We start from the raw sequence: 16,583 nt of genomic DNA, 5'->3' as shown, positions 1-16,583 counted from the left end.
TCTATGGCAGCCTTGACTATTCGATGCGGTTGATGGAAACACTTTAAGAGAAAGGTTTTGCTACATATCATAAGAATGGATTGCTTTCAATATTTATTTAACAGTATCTTACAATTTTTCAATTTTCAAAATATTTATCCAAGGATGTTGGAGGTGGCTTATCAAGAAAAAAAAACATTGCATGTATTCCACACAATCTGCTGCTGATAGCAGAAGCGATAAGCCAACAATTAACTATGAACCCGTGCCGACACCGATCTTTCATTCTTTCTTTCCCTCGCCCCTCTGGCTATATAATACCCATTGATCCGAGAATAAAGCGTCATTCTCCGGCCTGGCTACGCTGTCTGATGCATCGACCGGGAGCGGCTTGTCCACCGACAACGCCATCCCAACACAATCTGAAGAATATTGTGAACAAAGCTGGCGTAAAACTGCTTTTCGCCGCCAGGAACTGGGAGGGATGTGTAAGCGAGTCAATCCAGAAAAAATCGCGCCGTTCCCTCTCCTCTCGTCAATTTTCGCACGCCACAATGTCAGCGCTCCTCCGCCGGCTTCCAGCGCGCGCGCGTGGCCGCGGCCATGGTAGCTGCATGACGTCTAAAAGAATGTGGCACGGTGAACCAGTGATAACACCCGGCTGCTGACGTCACTTGCACGACGTAACGTCGTACGATAGTTTTCGCGCAAAAGCCCGGCACCACGCGTCGCCGCGAGGTGCGAAAGCTGGAATTTTTAAATGATTTATTGTGCATTTCCCGCTCGTATTTCAGCTCTTATACGCAGCATGAACGTTCGGTGGCCTGTACTCTACACAGCACAAGCATTTTAAAGTCGAACACTCCTTTGTGTGGCCCATTAAGGACAATCCGTTATCTTGCCTTCTCATGGCATGCCCTGTGCAAGTCCATTGTTTCCTCTTTATTTCGACTGCCCGTATCCTATTGCACTAAAAATTATTCTGGAAAATTATTCTCGAAGACACGGGCTCCCGCTTGCGCGTCTCATCTCGTCCTCCTCTTCTCGCGACCTTGGCAAAGCGGTGCGCCAACAGACGGTTCGAGCTTCTCCGAGCCCTCTAGAGAAGTCAACGGGAAGGAGACGCAGTTTGAAGCGTGCTGCGGTGCCTTCTCCCTTTCTCAGCGCTGCCGCCCGCTTCCAGCCGAAACCAAAAGCCGCCTCCGTTCGGCACTGCGTTCTGTGTACGTGGTTGCTTATGGTGCAGGTACAGCAGCAGCTGCGTTCACAAACTGCAAGTGTAATTGTCGACTAATTTTGTAGCGAAAGCTACACTACTACAGCTGGGATGCATTTCGCCTTGAGCTTCCGACTGAACTGACCTTGAAACGACTTTGAGATAAGTGATGGCTAGTGTTGCTATGCAGATATACTTAACCATATCTGGTGCACTTAGTGGACCACCTATGGCCTTGAACTCGACCTACAGCTTTGACCTTTGACCCTAAAATTTGACCTCGAACTTTGATCTTGAGCTTTGACATTGAATTTTGACCTTGCAAGTTGTCGGCAGAGGCAGTAAGAAAGCCACGCGGTAACACGTGTCACGTGACTCAGTTCACAGTTGTGATGTCAGGTGTGGGGTACATATAACCAGAGCTGTGCACTTGACAGATGCTGTTGAGGAAGGACTGCACGCTTACGAATCCTTCTACGTGTGGAACCATCCATGTTTCCTTCGTCAGGCGTGGTAATGGCGTCAAGATCTTAGTCTTTGGGATCTGACCATCGATCAGTCTTCGTCTCCATCAAGCCAGTCAGTGAAGGCGCGAATAAGCGGCTTTGAAGGGGGGGGGATTAAGAAACAATAAAAGATGTATCAAAAGATAAAACATGTTTAATCATGCTTATGTACCTTTCGCTACGTGAAACTAGATTTGGCAGAGTTGAACCGCTGAAATTTTTTACCTTGAATTCGGTCCAATGACGAATGCAGGAGGTGGAACAAAGTGGGTCTAGCGGATACCCGGAGGTTCCAGATAATGAAAGGGCAAACAACACATCGACACCGGAGCCAAACTTATCACACGCCGGAGAGCCTGCGAGTTCGCCGCGGCAGACATCTATGCCTGAGCTTGTGCCATTCACAGTTGAACGGAAGTCTGAGGAGGTAAGTACTCATGTCCTCAGAGTATCTGATATCGACTGCAGTCCAGGGGGAAGGCAGTTGTTTGTATCGGCTCCTGCCGAGACCCGACACCTGCTTGGCTCGAGGGGACAGGGCCCTGATAGTGCAAGTTTTAAATGTGTTGATGACAACCCGGTTCCTTTGGAGCGCAGTGAGGTGAGGGCCTTGGAGTGCTTCATGCGGCATTCTGAGGCCACCTGAGATCACGCATGGGATCCCTTCAGGTTGCGCTTCCTCGACGACCACACGCATTGAAAGTTCGACCCACGGGGCAAAAAGCTGCTGCTTTTCCACGCGGCGTATTCTAAGCTAACTTAAAGGGTCACTGCGGACAACTATACATTTTTGTGTTAGCAAAACCTGATAGTTTGGCATTTCGTGGCTTTGTTTGGCATGCTTGGCAGTGAAAGATGCGCTGATTACTAAGAGATTTTGATTCGAAGTTGAAGAACTGTTTGCTGCCGCTCTGATTCAAACTCCGGACTCTCTGATGACGAAATAGCGAAAAATGACGTAAACGTGTACTCTGTGATTAGTGGTTGCGAGCGGTGCAGCAGTGCAGCCAGTGCAGCCTAGCAGCAGCCGAAATGAAAAGTACAGCCGGCCGGAATTTAGAAAACCTATATAAGCTCTTGCTACTGTTGCTTCATTTACGTTTGCACGAGTGTGACGATGGATGATTTCGACAACTAAAATTTCCTAAAGAACTGCAGCCTGCACTTCAGCGACCTCAACAGCACACAGCATGCGATGTTTTTGAAGGCTGAGGCGGCGAGTCCGGCAGGGTACTGGCTCGTCTGCTGCGGATATGACGGGGTTCGCATTGACTTTTTTTTTCCTGCTTCCTCGCATCAGGCTTAAGCTGTCTCTGGTTCATTTAGCCGACGTCGTCGCTACTGGCACCGGCCTGTGTGAAAGCTACACCCTCTCCATTTTCAGTGTGCACACATAGCACCAAGTCACAGCAATGGTTGCTCTGGTTGTTCTGGCGCTCCTGTTTATGGTTGCAGGAGAGTTCCCTTCAATGAGGCGGCCAGGCTTGCCCTTGTGTGAGAATTCAACAGTTCAGACACATCAGTCATTGCATACACAGATCTGACAAACCTCCAGTATAATCACATTGGTCTGAACACTGCCGATAAACTCATGGTTGGGGTTATACTTGCCTACAAAGAGGCCCTAATCTATGAAAAAATGCTGCATGAGACGCAGAGCATAAGTGTGTCCTAAATGGAGTAACTGAACCCGAACACCTTATTCGGGTACTTTGTGAAGCCGAGCCCTCCAACTAAATTGCCAGTTTGCTTGGTGTTCAGGGAACAGATATTGGCAGTAATTTCCGCAGCTCACTCTTCTATGTGATGCTTCTCTTAGCAACATTAAAAGTGGGCGTTATTTACTGTTTCATGTCAGTATCAGTTTTCTTACACTTCAAGTCTTCGAGAGCCTTGTTGACATAGGTGGGGATTTTCGCCTCTTCTTTTTACGTCGAAGTGTAGCCTAATCTCGTAGCCTATCTGTAGAGACTAAAATAGAATGTAGCTTTCACACGGCAGTATAGCATCATCTGAATGGTCTTGCAGAATCTGGAAGATGTGCTTGACCCCCCCCCCCCCCCCCCCCCCCCCGGGGCCATAGATCACGTTATTGCACTTTGCCTTTGTACAGATGGGAGAGGCGGTTGTTGCTCACATTCTTGGCGCATTTTGACACATAGCCATTATCTCCATCAGGCCATTCTTCCCTTGCAGAGCGCAGAGTAGCAGAGGAAAAAATTCTCACTCAAGATGACCTCTCTGGCTTTCCTATTATGGCTACTCTCGCAAGCATGATGAAAAAGGCTGGCTCAGTGGTTACGGTGCTCGGCTGCTGGCCCGAAGGACGCGGGTTCGATCCCGGCTGCGGCGGCTGAATTTCGATGAAAGGAGAAATTCTAGAGGCCCGTGTACTGTGCGATGTCAGTGCACACTAAAGAACCCCAGGTGGTTCTCACTGTAAGTAACATCCTGCTTCCATAGTAGCCATATTCTTGGTTCTGCCGGCCAACTGCCGGTTGAGCATTCCTCTGCTCTAGTCGGAACCTCCCAAGGAACTAGGCCACCCGTTGCCTCCCATCCTATCACCCACTTCCCTCTGCCTCCTCTCGCCTGAAAATGGATAGGGGCTAGTTGCTCAGTATTACCTAAAAAGAAAGTTGGCGATCTCTAAGGTACACTGATATCGCACAGCACACAGGTGCCTTTTGCATTTCAGCTCCATCATAGCCTACTCCTGCACCATTCTCTCTTATTTCACTCGGACCTTCATCCCTTTCCTCATGGTCTGGACCTCAGTTACCGCGCCATTTCCTTTCCCCAAAACCACTAATAGAGAGACAGCTGGTTACACAGCACATGACCCACCAGGTAGACGTGCAGGAATGCTGAGATGATGAGGTTTTGTACTTGGCTTGGCTATTGTTGGGAGTAAAATGTGGCTTCAGCTATACCGATTAGGACAAGCCTCAAAGAAGTGCCGTGATAGTTTACATAACAGCCTAGCACCAAACTTCCACTTGCTTTAAATTTATTGAAGGAATGAAAAAACGCGTCATTGAAATTATTTACCCTCTGCACAGAGGAGAGCATAGCGGCACAGATACCGCTTTCGAGGCAGAAACCATGTTTTCTGGCCGACACTAGCCAATCCAAATACAAGACCTCTTCTTCCCGTCATTCTCGCAATCGATGAAGTGCTGTTTAAAAAACTCGCTTAGACGTGGGCGCCAGCTTTTCCTCTAGGTAATATTGAGGAACTCTATGGAGCAGGATTTCCCTCTCTTCAGTTTTCCACCTACGCATCATGGCAGCTGGCAGCCTTTTAATTCAAGTAAAATAAATTAATTCACTAATTAATTGAAAGTGTTAGGCTGGCGCAGTAGATTCCATGGTAGAATGCAGGGGTAGATGGTTGAAACAAAGCTATAACCAATTATCTACCACTGTGTACCTTCTGTTAGAACTGCATGAAATTGCGCGTTTCCTCCATATTCCAGGTGCAGGCATGGGCAGTAATTCATTCTAAACTAGGCCGGCGACAAAGCAACTCCTGGTTTCGCTCAACCTGTGCACATGTTTTAGTGTTCGTAGTGTCTGTTGCGATTCCTCCTGATAGTCCGACATTCAAGCCTCAAAAAGCTCAATGACATAAGGGGGGACGCTGGGGAATGAAGCTGGAGACTGTGGCAGCTTGCCAAGAGATGTTGCTTAATTACTGATATTTGTATAGCACAACATATGCGCGCTAGTACGTTTCACACAGTCAAGGCAAAAACAAAGCAGTCCGCCTGCCCGACTCGACTGCTCGCTGGCGTCGCCATGGGTTCACCGGCGATGATTGCACTGCCGCCATCACACTTGGGCTTCCAAAGCTTGGGTGGTGCTGCCCTCAAAATACGTCCCACTCGCCTATCGTAGATGTGCGATTCGCATAATAAAGAGGTTTATATAGCACCACAAAAACAACGGTAACTGCTACCCTACGGCAGTTATGGCTAGGCAAGCCTGGCAACTGTACCAGTGGCGACACGTTAACGTCTTTGCCTTGAGGCTGTGCTAAAACACTATAATTTCTTACCTTCCTATGCTCTCCCACCGACCGCTATCTTTATCGCTTCTGTGCCCCTCGCGGTCGCTCAGTGGTTATGGTGCTCTGAACCAAAACACGCGGGTTCAAACCTGGCCGTGGGGGACGAATTTCGATCGAGGCCACATTCTAAATGCTCGTGTACTGTGTGATGTCAGTGTACATTAAAGGTCCCCCGGCGGTCTGAATTTCCGGGACACCTCAGTTCGGCGTCCCTGATAGCCTGAGTCCCTGATAGCCTGAGTCCCTGATAGCCTGAGTCCCTGATAGCCTGAGCCACAGCAGCCCAAAGAGCTGCATAAATTGCCCCTCTCTTTATTCCCCAGTGTAGGTGACTTGCGACCAATCTACTGTGTGATGTCAGTCCATGTAGCATGCAGAGTATCATTGGTGTAGGTGGGGATATTTGCCTTTTGTTTTTATGGGTAAATGTTGCCTATTCTCATAACCTATCTGTGCAGACTAAAATTGCACGTGGCTTTCACGCGGTGGTATGCGATTTGCCACTTATGCCAATATCTGCATGAATTGTCACTCAGTCAGAGCTGCTGTGTGGCTCATGAAGGTGCACTACGTAGAGGAGCTAGTGCTTTATATAACTTTTGACCTAGTCGACCCATTAGTGCTTTTGCATTTCACATTCACGAAAACTTCCAACGGCAGTATCTTTCACCTCCTTCTGTTTAGCAGAACAGCGCAGGCACACTCCCATGGAATCATGTACTGTATTTTGTTTGCAATGCCAGGCATCGCAGGTGAGTGCAGGCATCGTCAGTTGTGATTCGATGCATTGCAAGCAGATCATTGAAAACTAAAGCTTCAGGTCGAGTCAACTGGGGGGACCAGGGTTAATAGGGGCTTTTAACATATGGAATACGAATTAGCATATACGTATATCGGTATACAGGGCACCTCCTGCGCAGGAGGAGTATCATGAGTGGGACCAGGCGGGGCCACTTCCCACGCGCAGGAGGCATCTGGTAAACCGGCATAGATCTACGCTAATAAGTCTCCGGTACCTTAAAAAACTCCAGTTACTTTGGTACTGTAATGGATGCAGGACGCGCAGCAGGATGTGAGTAGGGGTGCCTAAACGGTCCCGATGGTGAAGGGGCAAGCCCCAGCCGCACATTGGAGCCCAACCTCTTGTTGGAGAAGCTGCGGGCTCGTCGCGGCAATTTTCCGCTCCTGAGCCGCTGTATGTGGAGAAGTGCGAATCGGCCAGCTAGGAACTCGTTCTGAGAGCGCAGAAACTTTCTGCCTATTCGGGTAGCTCGCTTGATTTTGCTACTCGAAAAATCGCTACTTTTGGCAGTGAATGAATGCGATGAGTTCAATTTTCGAAGCGTGTGTGCTCAGTTTGCAGAAAGCACTGCAAAGTTCAGCTTCAGGCCGAGATCAGTGTGAAAAGATATGGTTTTAACTACTCTGTCCTGTCATCAATGCAGGAGGTTCATGAACACGATGCGCCCCGCCTGTCTGCTGGGGCTCCCAGTGATAAAGACAGGAAACCCACCTTTAATCCGGTTCAGAACCTCTCGTCACCTGCTGACCAGCCTGCGGCGTCTGAGACGCAGTATGCGCAGGTAGGTGTGTGTAGTCAGAGTACAGCTGCTTGCTGCCGCTTTGGCCATATGGCGTGATAGCGTAAGTCTGCCAGAATACTTATGGGTGCTTAAAAATGTGATTTCTTGATGTCGTTGCCAGGCTACAGGCAGTGACTGACTGTGGTAAAAGCAGTGTGCGAAAAGTGGTTACGGTGCTCGACTGCTGACCCGAAAGACGCGGGTTCGATCCCGGCCGCGGCGGCTAGAATTTCTTTGGAGGAGAATTTCTAGAGGCCCGTGTACTGTGCGATGTCAGTGCACGTTAAAGAACCCCAGGTGGTCGAAATTTCCGGAGCCCTCCACTACGGCGTCTCTCATAGCCTGAGTCGCTTTGGGACGTTAAACCCCATAAACCAAACCAAACCAAACAACTGAAAGATGCGAGTTTGATCCTGATCGTAGCAGGCACATTTCGATGAGGTGACTTGCTAGAGACCAATCTACTGTGTGATGTCAGTCCATGTAGCATGCAGAGTATCATTGGTGTAGGTGGGGATATTTGCCTTTTGTTTTAATGTGTAAATGTAGCCTATTCTCATAACCTATCTGTGCAGACTAAAATTGCACGTGGCTTTCACGCGGTGGTGTGCCATCTTCTGACTGGCCTTGCAGGATCTGAAAGATGTGCTTGTGTCCCATCCCGAGGCCATAGATACGTTATTGCAGTTTGCCCTTGTACACGTGGGAAAGGCGGTTGCTGCTCGCTTTTTTGGCGTGTTTTGTCGCCAGGCCATTATCAGCGGGCGAAATTTTGGGAAATTGTTCAGAGACTTGGAAGATATTCGCCGGCAGTCCAGCTGTTACCTTGCTTCTTAAGCAGCCCCGGGTGTCTTCTCATTATTTTGATCCGGCAGGCCTGTGACGTGCTTCTATATGTTCGCATTTCTTTTCTATTGCCCATCATATTCCTCTTTCTTCCCTTGCAGAGCAGCAGGGCAAAAAATATTCACTCAGGATGAACTCTCTGGCTTACCCGTTATGGCTACTCTCGCCAGTCTGACACGAAAGGCTGGGAAGAAAATTGCACGAAAACGTGGCCAAAATTTTGACCGTGGCGGCAGCCGAACCAGACGGGAAAAATTACTGGTTAGAGCTGTGGTCCTGATATGCTACCGCAAGTTGATTCTGCAAAATAATGTAGCGAGCTGTAGCACACATGAAATTGTGGGCAGTGTGCTTAGCTTTTATAGAATGAAACGTTGTTTCTGCTTAGTACATTTTTCGGATACATCATATTTCTGTGAGCCAAAGATCATCATCATCATCATCAGTCTGTCTCACTGCAAGGCATCATCACTGCAAGGCAAAGGCCTCTCCCATGTCTCTCCGATTAACCCCGGTCCTTTGCCAGTTGCGGTCACCGTATCTCCGCAAACTTCTTAATCTCATCCGCCCACCTAACTTTCTGCTGCCCCCTGCTACGCTTGCTTTCTCAGAATCCGCACCGTTACCCTCAAGGACCAGGGATTATCTTGACCTCGCATTACATGCCCTGCCAAAGTTCATTTCTTCCTCTTGATTTTGACTAGGATATCATTAACCCGCATTTTTTCCCTCACCCACTCTGCCTATTTCGGATGTTTTAATGTTGCGCCCATCATTGTTTTTTCTGTAGTTCACTGCGTTATCCTCAACTTAAGGTGAACCCTCTATTTTAGCCTCCATATTTATGCCCCATAGGTGAGTACCAGTAAGGTGCAGGTGTTGTATACTTTTCTCTTGAGAAATATTGGTAAACTGCCATTCATGATCTGAGAGAACCTGTCATATGTGCTCCACCCCATTCTTATTCTTCTAGTTATTTCCCTCTCATGATCCGGATCAGCGGTCACTACCTGCCCAAAACAGACATTCTTTTACTCCTTCCAGCACCTCGCTACCAATTGCGAGCTGCTGTTGCCTTGCTAGACTGTTGAACATTACTTTGGTTTTGTGCATGTTCATTTTCAGCGCCACCGTTCTGCTCTGCCTGTCTGCGCTTGGGTGGATGCCAATGAGTAATTACTCCCTTATTACAAATCTACTCCACCTTGGGGGATTCCCCTAAACATTTGACCAACACTCTTCCCACTTCGAGTTACCTCGTTGATCATGCTTTGCAGTTCATGTCCTGAGTGCGGCAAGGCAGTGTCATCAGCGAATTGCAGATAACAAAGCGAAAGATATGCCGTGCTATATCGAGCAGTGCATTAAATGAGTTTTGGCAGAGTAGAATCCTGCAAGGCATTCAAAAACTGACAGTCCAAGACATAAATTCTTTTGCATTTTCCATCCACAAATCCATTTTCGTAGCTGCAGCCTTCACCTCCCGGTCTAGTACAGAATCTCTTAGGCGCAGGAGACTGATCGCGTATTTGCTTTTGTCTGTTGCGCCAGACATGACGCGAGAGTGCACAACCATTGGTGAACAAAAGTGATTGCTTCTGTGTGGAGAGCATTAGCATGCATTTCTTCAGGTCAGCCTCGGTATGCGACCGAGGGTGGTGATTTTATGCGAAGCATATTAACGTAGGTTTCGGGCCTTCGCGCGACGCCCGGCGGTGGCCACCATTGACCTTCAAGTGACCTTCAAGTAGGTCACGTGACATGACGTCACGTGACCTACTTGAAGGTCAATGGTATGACGTCACGTGATGACGTCACACCGGCTACAGATGGGGCCTCATATCGCGCCGTCGGACGTCGCCCGGCGGAGGCCTCCACGCTTCGGTTCGCGCCGTCGCGCGCGACGCGGCGGCGGCGCCACCATCGCTGCATCACGTGATATGTGACGTCACACCAGGGATGAGGCGGCGCGCGCCCGCCGTCGCGTCAGTCTCTGTGCCCGCAACCGCGCCAGCGTCTTTGCGCCGGGCGTGTATGCGGTCAAGATGCCTCCAAACACCAAGGACATGCTTCGCATCCACTGGGCTTAACCTTGATAAGCCTCCAATTTTTTTATTCTGACACTGATGCAGGAATCGAAGCAAAGTGTGCCTGATGCATGCCCCGAGTCTGACGAAAGAAGAGAAAGCACCATCCCAAGGCCGTACATGTCGTCAGACTTGAGGGAGTCTGCGGAATCGACGCAGCACTTCTCTCTGCCTCCGCCGCCGTACGTGCATAAGTTGGCATCCGAACGGGTAGGTGCTCAAGATGAGAGCGTTGTCAGTTCTTTCTGCTTCGGTCGGCTTCACTGAGGTGCCGCTGTAACCGAAGCTTGCCAGAATATCCTTCTAGTAAAAAAAAAAAAACACGCATAGTGACGCCTTCTGAAAGGAGCACTTTCAGTATAGCTGACAAGATTTTGGCAATGAATGATTTTAATGGTTTGTGATATGCGTATTCACCCATGAATAAGATGCATTGGCCCAACTCTGTGAAGTGTTTTTGTGCTGGAAGGTTTTCCGTGTTCAAGTTTATGAAAAATATCTGAAAGCTGGCTTACCAGATTAGTACACAAATCTGCAAAAGCTGTTGTAGCGATATAGCGCAGCATACTGCCATGGAATCACCTTCAGGCAGCACATTCCTCCATCCTCATTGTAACATCCTGCTTCCACAATAGCCATTCTCTGGGTTCTCCCCATTGCAGGCAACTGCCGGTTGCGCATTTATTCACTCTCGTCATAACCTCCCAAGCAACTAGGCCACCCGTTGCCTGCCATCCTCTCTCTCTCTTCTATCACCCACTTCCCTTTGCCTCCTCTCGCCTGATATTGGAGAGGCACTAGCTGCCCTGTATTACCTAAAAAGAAAGTTGGTGATCTCTAATGTACACTGACATCGCACACCACACAGGTGCCTTTTGCATTTCAGCTCCATCATAGCCTACTCCTGCACCATTCTCTCTTCTTTCACTCCGACCTTCATCCTTTTCCTCATGGTGTGGACCTCAATTACCGTGCCATTTCCTTTCCCCAAAACCACTAATAGAGAGACAGCTGGCTGCACTGCACGTGACCCACCAAGGAGACGTGCATGAATGCTGAGAAGGTGAGGTTTTGTACTCGCCTTGGCTATTGTTGGGAGTAAAATGTGGTTTCAGCCATACCGATCACGGCGAGCCTCAAAGAAGTGCCGTGGTAGTTTCCATGACAGCCTAGCACGAAACTTCCACTTGCTTTAAATTTATTGAAGGAACGAAAAACGCACCACTGAAGTTATTTACCCTCTGCCCAGAGGAGAGCATGGCGGCGCAGCTACCGCTTTCGAGGCATAAACCACGTTTTCTGACCGACACTAGCCATTCCAAACACAAACCTCATCTTCCCGTCATTCTCGCAATCGATAAAGTGCTGTTCAAGAAACTTGCATAGACGCGGATGTCAGCTTTTCCTCTAGGTAATATTGAGGAACTCTATGGAGCGGGATTTCCCTCTCTCCACTTTCCACCTACTATCATGGCAGGTGGTGGCCATTCAATTGAGGTAAATTAAATTAATTCACTAATATATTGCAGGTCTTCGACTGACGCAGTAGATTCCATGGTAGAATGCAGGTTTATATGGCTGCAACGAAGCTATAACCAGTGGTCTTCCGCTGTGTACCATGATTTAGATCTGCATGCAATTGAGCGCCTCCTCCATATTCCTGGTGCAGGCAATGCACTGATTCTTTTTAAACTAGGTGGGCTAGAAAACGGCTCCTGGTTTCGGTCAGCTTGTGCCCATCGATGGTTGTTCGTGGTGTGTGTTGCGATTCCTCCTGATAGTCCGTCAAGGCGTACTACAATCGGCCCATGAGCGCTTTTGCATTTCACTTTCACATAAACTTTTTTTCACACCAGTATCTTTGGCCTGCTTCTGTACAGCACAACACCACACGCACAGTCCCATGCAATCATGTACTGGAGTTTTTCTGCAGTGCCAGGCATCGCAGGCGAGTGCAGGCATCAGTGGTTGGGATTCGATGCGTCGCATGGAGATGATTGCGAACAAAAGCTTTCGACAGACTGAACTTGGGACCATTGTTAATGAGGCTTTTAACATACTGGATACGAATTATAATAAAAACATAGGGTCACTGACCAAGTCAAAGTTTAATGAAACGAACTGACGTTTCGGAAGCCCTACGGCTTCCTTGTTCACGATGATTAAATGAAAAAAGCATGCGTTTATGTCTTCTTCAAAATGCGTCGTAATGGTCTTGCGTAATCTGATGGCAGATTTTCTTGCGTCCGATTTAGTGTGCCGGGAGTGGTCTGTATCATCAAAGACTCTAGATACAAGTGTCTAGAATTGATCCGTTCTCTGGCAAGCGCACGTGCCCCGTCCCAATTGATGACATGTCCAGTTTCTTGCACGTGTTCGGCCAGAGCGTTAGCAGCACTGCGCCCTCTGGCCACGTCATTTTTGTGCTGCTGGATTCGTTTGAACCAGTTTCCGGATTCCCCGATATAATTGCGGTCGCAATCTTCACACGGAATTCTGTACACGACCCCAGGATATCTGTCAGGGGGAAGCGGGTTTTAAGGCGGAAGCCTTTAATGCCTCATCGTTGTAAGCAGGAGCTGTCGACAGAAATGTCACGCTTTTCAATTGGTCAAAATGCTCGTGACGTCACAGTGCGCGAATTTCAAATGGGGCCAATCGTACTTTGCCTAGTAACCATGCAACCAATTAAAGGGATCGTATAGTGATGCTCCAACTAAGTGGGACTAAGTTAAATTAATTCCTTAATTAATCAATTAGCCTAATTAAGATAGAGGAGAATCAAGAGGTCAGAAGAAAGAGGAAAACAAAAGAAAGACGTGCGTCCCAGCAACAACCGCGTCCGCGGCCGAAGCCGTGTTCGCTCCACCACCACCCACTTCCCCACCCAGTTCGACTGTGCCCGTTTCGACGTTTCTCGTTTCATATACATTGTATCGAACATCCTAAACAGTCCCAACATTTCACAGGTGAATGACAGAACACGATGGATAGAATTACAATAATGCAAATATCAAATAGCCTAATTAACCTTTCTAGTCTGATCACATAAATAAATAAAACCGAGTACGAAATTGGTGGAGTGGGGGATCGAACCAGGGTCTCCGGAGTGCGACACGAGCACGCTAGACACTCCGCCATGCCAGCTGAATGGTTTGGAATGAACAAATGTGCGTTTAGTGAATAGGGTGTCTTCTTTCACTCCCATCTTCCTCCCTTCTCTTAGGGCGAGGTTCACGTGTCCACCGAGATATGCGAGAGAAGTACATTTCCTTTCCTCAAAAACCATTTTACCGTCGAGCAAGGCGTAGAGCCTAGTAGGCGATGGCGTTCTGTGGACTCCCTGGAAGCGTTGCAAGACGCTGTCGCGTTCCACTCTTAAGAGGCGAAGCTTAACAACTTAACCACACATCAGTGACACAAGCAGACAGCCAATGGACGCGTCATTCGCTGGCAGCACTTGAATCATCATTCACAACCACATTCGTGGCAGAATGCTGTACTCAGGCTTTCGCCTCTCACCACTTTAGTCGCCAAAGTGTCTCCTAATTTTTCACATTGACGAGCTCGTGTCTAAGCTTGCTTGTTGGAACGTGGGCAACTTGCACGCCATACTTTCGAAATACCCTACCAAGCGCTTCACTGATCTGTGGGATGTAAGAGATGGAGGCGCGTTTCGGCTTAGAAGCGTTGGAGACGTCAGAAGGTGGCGGTCGCTTCAGTAGTTTCTTTTTTGTGTTTGCCACAAAGCTTCTTGGATAGCCATTTCTCATCAAATCCCTTTCGACAGTCCTTAGCTCTTCTTTCTGGGATTGCTCGTTAGAGCACTTGTTTATTGCTCTTTCGACTAAAGAGCAGACGACAGAGCGCTTGTGTGCCATCGGGTGGACAGAATAGAAGTCAAGATAACGGCCTGTTTGCGTAGGCTTCCTGTACTCGGTGAACTCCAGGCTCGTGGGTTTTCGCGTCACACGGGTGTCCAGAAAAGAGATGCAGCCATTCGCCTCCTCTTGTACAGTGAACTTCATTGAGACTTCTATGCCGTTGAGATGGTACAAGAACCGCTGGACGGGTTGTTTCTTTAAGATGCAAAAAGATTCGTCCACATACCTGACGAATAATTTAGGGCGTGGCTCGAATGTTTCTAGGGCTTTCGTCTCGATGGCTTCCATTGTGAGGTTAGCCGCCGTCACGGAAATTGATGCTCCCATGGCTGTGCCGAAGGTCTGTTGATAATAATTGCCACCGTATGAGAAATATGTGTTGGCAAGGCAAAAGGCATTTCGTCAATGTGAAAGACCCGCTTCCCCCTGACAGATATTCTGGGGTCGTGTGCAAGATTCCGTGTGAAGATTGCGATCGCAATAATATCGGGGAATCCGGAAACTGGTGCAAACGGATCCAGCAGCACAAAAATGACGTGGCGAGATTACGCAGTGCTGCTAACGCTCTGGCCGAACACGTGCAAGAAACTGAACATGTCATCAATTGGGACGGGGCACGTGTGCGTGCCAGAGAACGGATCAATTCTAGACACTTGTATCTAGAGTCTTTGATGATTCAGACCATTACCGTAACACTAAATCGGACGCAAGGAAATCTGCCATCTGATTACGCAAGATCATTACGACGCATTTTGAAGAAGACATAAACGCATGCTTTTTGCCTGGTTTACCCATTGTGAACAAGGAAGCCGTAGTGCTTCCGAAATGCCAGTTCGTTTCATTAAACTTTGACTTGGCCAGGGTCCCTATGTTTTTATTATGCCTCCACCTGACCAACAGATGTTTCGTCGAACTCTTGACTACATGGATACGAATTAGCACAGACGTATACCGGCTTGCGGGACACCTCCTGCACTGGAGCAGCGTTGTCGGTGGTGCCAGGTGAGGTCATTACCCATGCACAGGAGGCGTCCAGTAAAGCGTCATACATCTACGCTTATACGTTATACGGTATACGTCTCTGGTATGCTAGAAGCCTCCAATAACTTTGGTCCTGTCGTGAATGCAGGAGGCGCAACAGCATGTGAGTGGCGGGAGGCTCAACCGCATGTGAGTGGCGGGTGTCCAAATGCTTCTGATAGTGAAGGGGCAAGCCCCAGCCAGAAATTGGAGCCCAACCTCTCGATGGAGAGGCTGCGGGCTCGTCGCGGCAGTTTTCTGCGCCAGCGCCAATTTATGTGAAGAAGTGGGAGTCGATCAGCTGGGCGCTCGTGCTAAGAGCGCAAAAACTATCGGCCTCTTCGTGTCGCTTGATTCATTTTTCTCCTCGAAAAATTAGTATATTTCGCAGTGAATGATTGCGATGATTTGATTTTCGAAGCATATGGACTCAGTTCACAAAATATACCATAATGGACAAAAGTGTATGCTATGCGGATTCGAGTCAAAAAATGTTTTCTGCGTTGCTTCCTGAGGAAATCAGGTAGGGCTATGATTTCAGCGGATGGTGCATGCACGTTTCCTCATACTTCTGGCCTTTTGATTGACCTATTCTTCTTGGTCATGCATAAACCAATATCTCCTCACGCCGCATCGTTTTGTCTGACTGCATACTAGAAACCATTGGCTACTAGTGAGTATCCGTGATTTTACCTGCTGTGGCGGACGCAACAGAAGAGTCCGCGAACATTTCAGGATGCGATTCAATGCGTCTCATTGACGAGCACTGCAGAATTAAGCATCAGGCCAAGAGCAGTGTGAAAGGGCATGCTTTTAACTACTCGGTCCTGTCATCAATGCAGGAGGTTCATGAACACGATGCACCCCGCCTGTGGGCGGGGGCTCCCGGGGTTGAAGACAGGAAACACACCCTTCGTCCGGTTCCGAACCTCTCGTCACCTGCCGAGCAGCCAGCGGCGCCCCAGACACAGTATAAGCAGGACTGGCGCATTACGGAGGTAGGTGTCTGTAGTGCAGCTCTCTACTACCGCTTTGGCCATATGATGTGATAGCGAAAGCCTGCCATAAGAATATGCTCTTTGGGGAAAGACTTGTTACGGGCTTTTAGAAAAGCGATTTTTTGATGTCGCTGCCAGGCTAAAGGGAGTGACTGACTGTGGTAAGAGCAGTTTGCAAAAAGTGGATACGGTGCTCGACTGCTCAACTGAAAGATGCGAGTTCGGTTCCGGTCGCAGCAGGCGCATTTTGATGGTGTCACCTGCTATAGACCGATGTTCTTTGCAATGTCAGTGCATGTAGCATGCAGAGTATGGTTGGCGTAGGTTAGGATTTTGCCTTTTCTTTTAACGTGAAATTTAAGCCTGTTTTATAACCTGTCCGTAGAAACTAA

The 16,583-nt window shown here is 48.5% G+C and overlaps 2 protein-coding genes across 14 annotated transcripts in view; both read left to right on the top strand.

The window, feature by feature from the left end:
* Positions 1-3,694, top strand: part of LOC149341877 (uncharacterized) — a 41,383-nt gene extending 37,689 nt beyond the window's left edge. Inside the window, exon 3 of one of the 2 annotated variants that reach the window (XM_089544149.1) lies at positions 1,955-3,694. In XM_089544149.1, the coding sequence (XP_089400275.1) occupies positions 1,955-2,347 (393 nt within the window). In that variant the 3' untranslated portion in view covers positions 2,348-3,694. The remainder of the gene's footprint in view (positions 1-1,954) is intronic. The other variant, XM_089544147.1, reaches the window with a different exon arrangement.
* A 3,144-nt stretch (positions 3,695-6,838) lies between these two features.
* LOC149341876 (uncharacterized) overlaps positions 6,839-16,583 on the top strand; it is a 75,836-nt gene continuing 66,091 nt past the window's right edge. For 2 of the 12 annotated variants that reach the window (XM_089544135.1, XM_089544132.1), the window contains exons 1-3: positions 6,849-7,356; positions 10,335-10,499; positions 16,036-16,191. In XM_089544135.1, the coding sequence (XP_089400261.1) occupies positions 7,213-7,356; positions 10,335-10,499; positions 16,036-16,191 (465 nt within the window). In that variant the 5' untranslated portion in view covers positions 6,849-7,212. Of the gene's footprint in view, positions 7,357-10,334; positions 10,500-16,035; positions 16,192-16,583 lie in introns of all 12 variants that reach the window. The other 10 variants (XR_016282981.1, XM_089544145.1, XM_089544139.1 and 7 more) reach the window with 9 other exon arrangements.

The sequence above is a fragment of the Amblyomma mixtum genome, chromosome 5 (assembly GCF_055824585.1).
Source record: "Amblyomma mixtum isolate Tamu chromosome 5, ASM5582458v1, whole genome shotgun sequence".
NCBI classification, from domain to species: Eukaryota; Metazoa; Arthropoda; class Arachnida; order Ixodida; family Ixodidae; genus Amblyomma; species Amblyomma mixtum.
Note: the sequence above shows the minus strand (reverse complement) of the source record. Positions and strands in the feature narration are given on the sequence as shown.